At 48.4% G+C, this 10,403-nt stretch overlaps 3 protein-coding genes across 3 annotated transcripts; 2 read left to right on the top strand and 1 right to left on the bottom strand.

Moving 5' to 3' along the window:
* Nucleotides 1-1,826: 1,826 nt before the first annotated feature.
* On the bottom strand, nt 1,827-3,527 carry K452DRAFT_210786 (uncharacterized protein; the record flags this gene model as incomplete). The annotated part of the gene is made up of 1 exon (XM_033536173.1): nt 1,827-3,527. A coding segment is annotated over one exon (1,701 nt), but the record flags the coding sequence as incomplete, so codon positions are not given.
* A 3,372-nt stretch (nt 3,528-6,899) lies between these two features.
* Nucleotides 6,900-7,820, top strand: K452DRAFT_323165 (uncharacterized protein). The gene is made up of 2 exons (XM_033544616.1): nt 6,900-7,171; nt 7,243-7,820. The coding sequence occupies exons 1-2, from the start codon at nt 6,955-6,957 to the stop codon at nt 7,611-7,613; spliced, it is 588 nt and encodes a 195-aa protein (XP_033390961.1). The 5' UTR covers nt 6,900-6,954; the 3' UTR covers nt 7,614-7,820.
* An 854-nt stretch (nt 7,821-8,674) lies between these two features.
* Nucleotides 8,675-9,283, top strand: K452DRAFT_303687 (uncharacterized protein; the record flags this gene model as incomplete). The annotated part of the gene is made up of 1 exon (XM_033542758.1): nt 8,675-9,283. One exon carries the CDS (start codon nt 8,675-8,677, stop codon nt 9,281-9,283), a length of 609 nt encoding a protein of 202 aa, XP_033390960.1.
* Nucleotides 9,284-10,403: the final 1,120 nt, after the last annotated feature.

Genomic DNA, 10,403 nt, shown 5'->3' with positions numbered 1-10,403 from the left:
CCTTACACCACACGTTTATCCACTGCAAGGGAATAAGGATCTTAAAAGAAAACGTGTTCTTTTAGATAGCAGCATATATACCTCCATAGGTAGTAATAATTTAGGGAGAAAAGCGGCGTCCAATTCCTCGCGCCCAGCTTCACAAAATCTAATTCCTTTAGGAAATTATGTATGTTTTTACGTTTCTATCACTCATTTTCGGAGTTCGTACACACTGAAAGTTTTGGCTAAATTTAAAGCCTATAGTATTAGTTGCTTTGAGAATTCTAGTCCGATGGGTACACTGTTTTTGAAGGTTGACGAAATAGTACTGAAAACAGCGCCTTCTCTAACCCTATTATGGTAAGGATAGCAGAGAAAATCAACCACGGCAGAGGACTAGCATTTTTCTAACCACCGCGATGCTTTGATTGTGATATAGCTCCCAATTTCGTTGTTAATTAACCTGAAATTGAAACAATACGCAAAAAATACAAAATTAGCCTGGTGGATACATCAACATCATTCTCTCTGCAATACACCCATAGAGCAAAGCTGTTCGGGTATATCAATCGCTACATGACACAGAAGTATGGCTTCCTGAGGACCGTAAGCGTGTAAGCTCAACCACGCTATTTTGAGAGTCTGGCCGTATTTCTTGCAAGGTATGACTGGGCAATATCTGGTGAGTTGGCTCCTCTCCTTCTGTTATATGGTGGAAGACATCTGTATCAAGCACCGAGTTGTTAGTCAAGGGATTTACTATGGTTCAGGCTGAGGATGTCGACTTGGCCAAAACGTAGAAAAAGCAGTTAAAGTCTTCTATATCTATAAGTTGATGTCAAGCCATCTGTGTCACAAACAATATATTACTCAAGACTGGTGGCTGATGCGCTAGTGGGACATGTCTTACTTCCCAACTATGTACAAACAATTCGCGTCAAGGGTCCTCCTTGGCAGGTAATTTGTTCCAATAAATATGCCTGCGCAAGGCATATTTTAAGATATCAGTATCTCAGCCTTGCCTAAACACCACTGCAACTACCCTGCCATCTGACGTCAGATTGGGGACTGAGAGGAAAGGCGAAGCCAATAACAATTTAGCACGAGAACATGCGCTGCTTCACATCATAGGCTGACTAGATATCTGTCCTACAATCATTGCGCCTCCTAGAAAGCACTGCCAGAAACACATGATTGTGAGCGCTAGGCTGTATCTCAACTTTTGGCTTATGTAGATCAACTTGCCGCTCATTTCAGATAATCAGCCTAAACGTCACTTTATCACATGCGCATGCAGCCTCATTGATAATGACTGTGCTAAAATGCTACCGGACATGAGCTTGCAGGTCACGAAAGAGTAGTGGATAAGTGAATATAAGGCCCTATGGGCACTATTGCGTTCAGTTCTGGTTCAGTCTTTATCCGTGTTTGGCCGCCGATCTTTCCGTTGTTCCTGACAACAGGGTTGCACACAAGGCATGAGAGCAACTTAAACCTTCTATTTGGTATTAGAAGTGCAGTCGTATCTGTCATGCCTCACTTGCTTAAGTGGCTTATGAAAATGCAATTTGAAAATATCATAAACTCCTAAGAAAGCGGGCAATCTTGATTTAAATGATGGCGAAGTATTTAATGCCAGTTATAGCCTTCTCCAGTACCCAGAAGTCTGCACTGATGCGCTGGAATCTATTGCTTTTCCAAAGGTTCTCATGAAATTGGAGATCAAGGGGTAGATTTCTTAGCCTAGGATCCTCAAACTGAACTTTTCCAAGTTGGGTATTGTTGTAGGCAAAATAGAAAGCATGCGTTGTAGGATCATAGTAATTGATTGGTTGTAGGTGCTCCGGTAAAGGTCCAAGCAAAGCGTCTCCGGTATTTGCTCCGGTCATATATGACTGTCCGACTACTTGGTGATAGCCGCCTCCAGTTGGTCGAAGCAGCATGGTAGAATCGCAGCCTAGAAGTACACAGATCTCATCACCAGGTCTCGCTGACAATGGCGCAAGGCCAATAGAGCCTTGAGTGATGATAAAGAATGACCTGTTTTGGCATACTTCCTCGACCTGTCTGGTGTAGCTTTCCCAGCTACTGCTATACTCCCATGCGTAAAGCTCTTCTGGCTCCACAGTAAGAATGAACTCCAACAATTGGACACAGTCTTCGAAAACTGGATAGTCTGTGCGCATTGGGGAAGTAGTATGGCGAAAAAGGCCGCAACATATCGTATCACACATCGTCCAGGACGATGATCTCCCCCGAAAATGCCTTGGTTTCTCGTTTTCCCCACACATTGTTCTCCAAAGCTTTTTGACCATAGCCTGGAACTCGGCAATGTTATCCCCGAACTGCAAAGGTTGGACCTGGGCAATTGATTCAACATACAGTCCCACCACACTCAGTACCCCCTTCCCTTTGTATCTTGCGATAGCTTCCAAATACCCACTCGCGTTGCTTGGAACGCCCGAAATTGGATTGGCTAAAGGCTCCGAGGACCAATCTGGCACCCAAGTCGGCATTTTGGACGATGGATCCTGCAACTCACATTGAAAAAGGATTGCAAGGCTCTTCCAATACTCGATAAACCTGAGTGTTGTGTCTTGGTAGACCTGAGGTACTGATAGGGAGTAATTGGGCAAAATTCCCATTTTTTGATGGCTTGGATGAAGTAAGCTCAACATGCCGTATATTCTGTCCCTCTGGTCAGAGCATCTAATCTGAGAAATCTCCGGTCGTAAATGGTCCAGCAAGTAGAATTTGTGATCACACACAGTATAGACCAGCTTGACCCGCTGACTAAAATATTTCCCACGGCTACCGAGGAGTCTTTCCAGTCTGGCAGATTCCATTTGTATGGCAAAGATAGCGTTTTTGAATTTTTTCCAGGGTACGACAAGTTGGCCACATGCTATGACAGCTTCGTTTGCTAGGCCAATCTCTTGTCTTACCCAAAGGCGCTCGAACCACGGTCGATGGAATAGGTGATCCAGGGCACGGATGAGGGTGTCCTGGTTTAGGGATGATTGGAGTATATCCAAGCTTTCGGATTGATTGCCATCGATATCCACTGAAGGTTTCATAGCGTAGCTTATCCAGTTAACCTCCACTTTTGACCCTATGCTTGCCATGGTTTGAAGAGCGTAACAGCTGTCATTCTCATCTGGACCTAACCATACAATAACGTGCGTTGCCATTTGGTATATATCGCTCATTATGGAGACCTGAGTGCTCCGTTCGGCCGTATCTCTCTGGTTGATACAGGCTGCATCAACCCATAATGTTCGAATTTTATCCGTATATCTGAGATGTCGTAGGGCGATGGCCAAATTTTGTGTTACGAGAATGACTGAGTTTCGTTCGGAGCCGATGGTAATGAAACTCGGATTGATCGGTGAGCCCCATACATAGGACAATGCCTCGAAATACAAAGACTTCTTTTCAAGTGAAACTTGACGTAGTTCAATGTGGAGGTTTTCTGAAAACGCCCCGGGACTTAAATCCAAGAGCCTTATATGTTTGCCTTCTTTTGATAGAGTAGAATATTGATAATGATCCATTTGGAAAGTTCGACTGGTGTATATGTTTGTGGTGAATGATTTCTTAATCACGTATGTGTTGGAAAGGCTGTCTGCAGATATATAGACAACCGGTGAAACAAGGCTGATGAATGGACGCGTAAGGCAACGAACTGCTATCATGGATAATCCTGTACCAGAATAAAGTAGTGTCATTCTTATTAGTCAAAAGCGGATGCCTGCAGAAGTATAAAGCTGTTTGTAACCGTAATTGTTAGAGGCAATATTTTTTAATGCTTATAACGTTGGCAAGAGGAACAATAGATGACAGCATATCTATCTGATAAGATAGAACCTGGCCCCAATACTTTGCGATACTCTAGAAGGCAAAGTTGGAGTTTGAGCCTTTTGAAAAATGGCAATCACTAATATTCCAGCCTCATAGTTTGCAGTTCTCGCCTTTAATGCCGTAATACATTGCTATGCACTAAAAGAAACTGTGTACCGGTGTCCTTTCCAGACTCTCCTTCAGCCCATTCTCTTGTTCGGTCGAGGTTTAGGTGGGGGAGGTGGAGGAGGAGGGCGCGGAGGCGGAGGAGCTGTAGGATTGGCCATTTGGATGATTTTATCTATCAACACATTTAATACATAAGGATGTCACTTCCAGTATCATATGTACCGCTGGTAAAGGGGCTTTAATATTACCCTTTTTTTTTTTTTTTTTTTTTTTTTTTTTTTTTTTTTTTTTTTTTTTTTTTTGCCAATAGTAGTAGGAATTGTATGTCCCTTCGCGTGCTGCCGGCCACTGTCTTGCTGACGCTAAGGGGCTTTTTTTGAGTTGTTTAAGGAAGCAAACACACGACGTGAAAGTTTCGTACAAGCAAGTATAAAGACTTGCTAAGAAAGAATAGATCTTGGTAATACGAGCAGGGAAGTGGGGTCGCGGTTTGACCCCCCCGCAACGGGATTTCTTTGAGGTTTTTGTAATTGAAACCAAGCCGCTCAAGGCATCAATTGTTAGGTAACACGAGTAGGCAGCAGCGCCAGGCGGCCAGATTTCCCCGCTTTCTTACGGTGTAAGCCGAGGCTGCGGATTATGAGTTGAACCAACCAAAACGCGATTCGTCTTGGACCGATGCAGTGTAACGTTGACGGCGGGCCACGTGCTAAACATGTTTTATGGGTGTATGTAGCCTTTTCGCATATTATTGTGAAGTATTGCTACGGCCAACTTCTGAAGAGACTTTTAAAGAATCAAGCCTCGTTAAATCACTTTACATGGGAGAAAACTAGAAACCCTTCATAATCATATCAAATATGATAGGGGTAGGATAATTCCACCACCACCTTGGCTATTTTTCCTACCCCTCGTGATAATAATTACCCATACGGAGTCACTGCTAGTACACTTACACTATAACAGTCGCACAAGAATATCCACTAGTAAAAATAATAAGGAAAATTAGAAGCTTCCGCCACTATAAGCAGCAGCAACAGCACAAAGAACGCACTAAGAACACGCAAATAGACATGCAAAGAAACACGCAAAGAAATACGCAAAGGGACACGCAGAGACACGTATAGTTTTTGCCAGGTGACACAAATACTTGAGCGGGCAGGCGGTAGAGGGGGGGTGGTGAAAATAGTCAGAAATGTTGGTGAAATTATCCTTCGCCAATATAATAAACTCGCGAAGTAACCTGAATCGGGATAACGACTAAGAATTCCTCGCGGTGTAGTTGCAAGCACTCGCGAGCGAGCCAGTGATCATGTCGGAAAGCTCGGAGCAAGGAAACGCAAATCGTCTCTGCAGCATCGAACAAACGACCTCGAAATTCGAGGCTTGCTCGGTCGTGAAAATAAGTTTACGGATGCGTCACAGAGCTTGTCGGCATCTCCATAGCCGAATGTTGGTCGTCGGCGTTCGTGGTTTGAATGAATGGAGACACTGAATAATGACGTAGTTTTGATTGGTGCGTGGTTTGTTTACAATTCATCTTCACTACTCTCTGCGCTGCCTTTCCATTCCTACAACCACTATCTCTCCCTCTTGAAACAGCCTTCTTCACATGGTAGCTTTCCGATTTCTTCTTTCCACTATTGGTCATTAGAAGCACTCTTTCACTGCTGCATAACTTGCTGTTCATCGGCCCAGCAACCGCTTTCCCCGCATCATCTCTCCTCCAGAGCTGCTTGACATGTCCGCTTCACCCACTTCGAGTATTTCCCAAATATGCAAGAATTTCTTCAGTATCCACTTTTGGTTCACGGCGCCCGGGATGCGTTGAAGCGATCCCGGGGCTCACTGCAACCTTTTTTTTGTCAACGAGGACCAGCCTTATGACAGGAAAATCCAGTCATCCGTTTGTGCTGCTTCACTTACTGTCACGATGAACGGCTAACAGACAAAGCAAAGAGCGACGTTAATGAGGAAAGCGGCATTATGTTTTCTGCATCTTCGAGAGGAAGAGCTCCGACAGTACCGCTGACATGTAGAACTCGGACTCCCCGAGCCCATCCCACCAAAGGATTCTTATAGTCTCTCATAATACTCTCCACTTCAGCCTCAGCCCCAGCCCCAACATCTAATGTTATGACGCGTCGTCCACAATCCTTTTAAGCATTTTCACAGCACATGCCGTCGATCCGCCACGCGCATACCCTTCCGGACGACCACAGCCACGCGACCAGCAGCACAGCAGCACAGCAGGCGAGTGTGTTTCCACACAGGCGCACCATTCTACCAACACGAGGGCTCACAAGGCGCTAAAGCGAGCTTAACAAACCAGGCAGCACTCACAGCCAACCACGACGCCGCCGATCCGCGATCAGCAAAAGCCAAGTTCCCGCCGCGCGCAGAGCGGCAGGATCTCGCAGGTCGCAGGATCTGGTCGAGTTGGTAGCCTCCGCCCACCACTGCAGTCACCACGTGCGCATGCTTGCTTAATTTAGCACAGCACTGAGCGATTTTGCAAAACTGCCCGATGCGACAGGCTGAGCCGCGGCCGTGCACGTGGGGGCAGGACTCTTTACCGCAGGGATCGACGCAAGCGCTGGTGATCGCGTCGCCAGCATCGAGGCGCGGGATTGCTTGTATTCGCTTGTTTGGCGCTCAGCCAATTGACGCATCGTTTGCTGGCGTAGAGCTTTCCTGTATAGGCAGTTAAACGGCCCTCACCGCTACCAGGCGCTGCATGGCCGTCTTGATCTTCTCTTCAGCCTCACGCCTGCTGCCCCACACGGAACCACTGACGGCTCCACTCTCCATCCACTTCATCAGGCAGCATGCCACGAGTCGCGATGCCGGCTTGTGAACTGTACAAGGCGACGCGACGACGCGCGGCGGATACTTAAGCCTCAGTCAAAGCAGCAGCATTCGCCCTGCATCCAACGCCAACGCCAGCACTCACAACAACAACAACCTAATCAAACCCATACCGAAAAATAAAAAAAAAAAAAAATGAAGGCCGCGCTCTTCGTCCTCCTCCTCGCCGCCGTGCTCCTCATCAGCCTGGGCCCGACTCCTTCGACTGCCCTCGCCGCGCCCGCGTCCGCAAAGCCACGCCCGACTGCGCTTCCCCATGAGCCGGCGAACAACGACGGCGGCGACGACGACGACAACAAGACGAGCGTTGGAGCTGCCGCCGCCGCGCCCGCGACCTCCACTACGACTGGCAGTAAGCCTCCTTGAAAACACACACGTGCATAAATCTCGCAGCAGCAGCAGCAGCATGCTAACCCGCCACAGCCACCGTAGTCAGCACCGCCGCGCCCAAGACCTCTGCGCAAGCCTCAGCGCAGACCTCAGCGCAGTCCTCCGCACAATCCTCCACCAAATCCTCAGCGCAGTCATCCGCCCAGACCTCAGCGCAGACCTCCGCGCCCGCATCCACAACGACAGCGTCAGCCACAACCTCTTCCTCGGCCTCGGCCTCGTCCTCGTCCAAGGGCGCAAAGGCTTCCAAGACGTCCACCACTTCCGGCAGCTCGAAGGCCAGCAGCTCGGCGGCAGCGAGCAGCACGGGGTCTGCGGGCGCGGCCGGGGCCGTCGCAACGCCGTTTGTGAGGGTGGGGGAGATGGCGGCGGGCGTGGTTGCTGTTGCGTGGGTGCTTGCTTAGGTGGGAAGGGGTAGTGTATGAGATTTGGATGTACGAAATGGTTATGTTTTTATGTACGCGATTGGTGTAATGATATACTCTTATTTAGATGTTTGAAGGATTTGTTGGTGCCGTGCATGCGTGATTAGAAGGTGTGAAACTGAAAGGATGGGGAGAAATGGAATGAAAGCTGTGGTACTTTCCATAAACGTTTATTTCCCATGCGTCCAAGACTTCCATCCATCCAGCAGGCCAACTTTCCGTCCCAGATCAGCTCCGGGTAGCAGCAGCGCAGCGCAGCGCAGCACAACGCCGCCCCGCGACAAAGCGCCCAACGAAACAAACAAAGCCGCGGCTGAGCTTAAGTACCTACCTCCCTCTCCTATCATCAGCAGGCCCGATCGGATCGGATCTCACGGCAGCAAATAAGAAACAAGCTTCTATCACGAAGCTTAGGTGGTGTTGGTGTTGTACTGCAATCACGCGCTGACACAGCACAGCCCCCCCGCAAGCGCCCCGAACGTTAGGTAGCGTGGCGCAGCGCGAGGCCCTCCGTGGGATCGCGGTCACGTCGCTCACGTCGCTCGCATAGTTTGCCGTGTTCGCTGTTCGCGCAGCTCAGCCTCCTCAGGCCCCGCAGCAGCCTCCTAAGGCAGAATCTTGACTAACGGACGGGCGTAGGCACGGCACGGTAGTGTGTGGAGCCCGCCGCAGGATGATGCGTTGGTCGCCGCGCTACAGGGCTGAGAATAGCAGCATGGGCGGCGGCGCGCCGCGAGCGCTGTGTGTTGTGTTGTGCCGTGCTGTGTTGGTGTCGTGAGGGCGGAGTGAGCGTGCGTTTGCTGATATATGTGTGAGTGGGTGGGTGCTTGTGTGCTGATGCATTCATTCGTCATTGCTTTGAGTCGTGTTTGCGATACCTATTACTGCTTTGGACTACATACCTACCTATCTATACCGTGGAAAGAGAAAGAGATCAGATCTACCTACCTTGCTGGTTGAGTATACGCACGCTGTAAGTACTTTTTATCGTAGTAGTTGTGTGTAGAGATAGTTACTTACCCACACCCACCAGCACCACCATGGACCATCCGCACCGGCACCGCTACTATTCGCACGACAGCGACATGCACACGCTCTACGACGATCCACCACCGGCATACACGCCGCTAGCAGCATCGCACACCTCGTACACAAACCTGCGCAGCACGTCCTCGCCCAGCCAAAGCCATTTCCGCACCTACAACGGCAGCGCCAACACCTTTACCAAACCCCACCCTAGCATCGACGCGCACTGCTGGGAGTCCGCTCGCTCAAACTTCATACCAAAGACTAGCTCCAGCTCCAGCTCCAGCTCCAGCTCAAAGCCCCACCCAACGACAACCACACGACCAAGCACAAGCCCAAGCCCCAGCTCAAACACATACACAACCCCAGCCCCAAAATCGCGACACGCAAGCTCCTCCTCCAGGCGGCGGCGACGCGCCAGCACCAGCGCCAGCGACAGAGACAGCGACAGCGACAGAGCCAGTGACAGGGCCAGAGCCAGAGCCGAACACAACGCGACCTGCCCCTTCTGCCGCGACGCGAGCTTCAGGGCCCGCACCCGCTTCGTCACGCAGTCCGTCGTGCTGCCCTTTGTCTGTGATTTTGCTTCGAGGCTGTTTGCGCTTACGGCGTTTTTGGGTTGATTGTTGGGGGTGTTGGTTGGGTTTGGTTTGGGTTTACATAGGTAGGAGTTGACTTTGGGGGTTTTGGTTTGGTTGGGATTGTAAATTTTTAATGCGTGGGGAGGGCGGGTGTGTGCATTGGATTAGTAAATGTTGGGATACCTTATAAGAGTAGGGGTGGTTAGGTTTTTGCTTGGAGATTGTGGCTAGCATGACGAGATTAAGCGGTAGAATAATAGAGTAAATCGATATTTAGAGAAGGTTCTGTGTCAAAAATGAAGTACTACATCTATTACCTTACCCGCTTTTACTCCTTACTCTTCTCGTAATGTTCCTTTACATAGTTGTAGTACTCGCCATTCATCCGCTTGAATTCTTCCCATTTCACATCTTCCTCCAACAAGTTTTCGTCCATAGTTAACAGGATAAGTACCAACAAGCATAAACAAATAACCGCCAGAACAAAACCCCCTACCATAGGCAAGACCTTCACCACAGGTTCCGTCAAGTGGTACATCGAGTACTGCAGAAAGTTGCGTAGCTTATAGCTAGCACGAGGGTATGCATGAAGTATTTATAGCTATACTTGCTCCGTTCAGTGTCGGCTACATACTAATAACTGAGTGTAATACGCTTCAGTCTGCCCTCGAATAAGTCTTCGATAAAGACGAGCATTATCAATGCCAGAACCAAAAAAAAAAAAAAAAAAAAAAAAAAAGCTGGTTCGAGCTTGGTTGTCTTGTGTGGTTTTGTTTGAGGATAGTGTCCTTTTGTGTAAAAGCCTTTTAAGAGTTTCGTTTGGAGACAGTATTTCAATCACAGGACTGAGAGTTGTAGTTTGGAAGGAAGGGTATATTATGTTTATTGTTACTTTGCTTGCTATTCATACTGGCGGTTTTAATACTGACAAAGTCAAAAGCATCTGTCAGCCAGGATCACTCCGATAACTCTCGTTTTTTCAGCCTCATTATCTAGTGGTTACACAACAGCCTTACCCCCTGCACTACTCATTTATCCACTGCAAGGAAGCAATGATCTCAAAGAGAAAACGTGTCCTTCTAGATAGTATCTTATATACCTCCATAGGTAGTAGTAATTTAGAAGGACAAGCGGCGTCCAATTCCTCGCGCCCAGCTTCACA

Source organism: Aplosporella prunicola, assembly GCF_010093885.1.
Source record: "Aplosporella prunicola CBS 121167 unplaced genomic scaffold K452scaffold_145, whole genome shotgun sequence".
In the NCBI taxonomy this organism is placed as follows: domain Eukaryota; kingdom Fungi; phylum Ascomycota; class Dothideomycetes; order Botryosphaeriales; family Aplosporellaceae; genus Aplosporella; species Aplosporella prunicola.
Note: the sequence above shows the minus strand (reverse complement) of the source record. Positions and strands in the feature narration are given on the sequence as shown.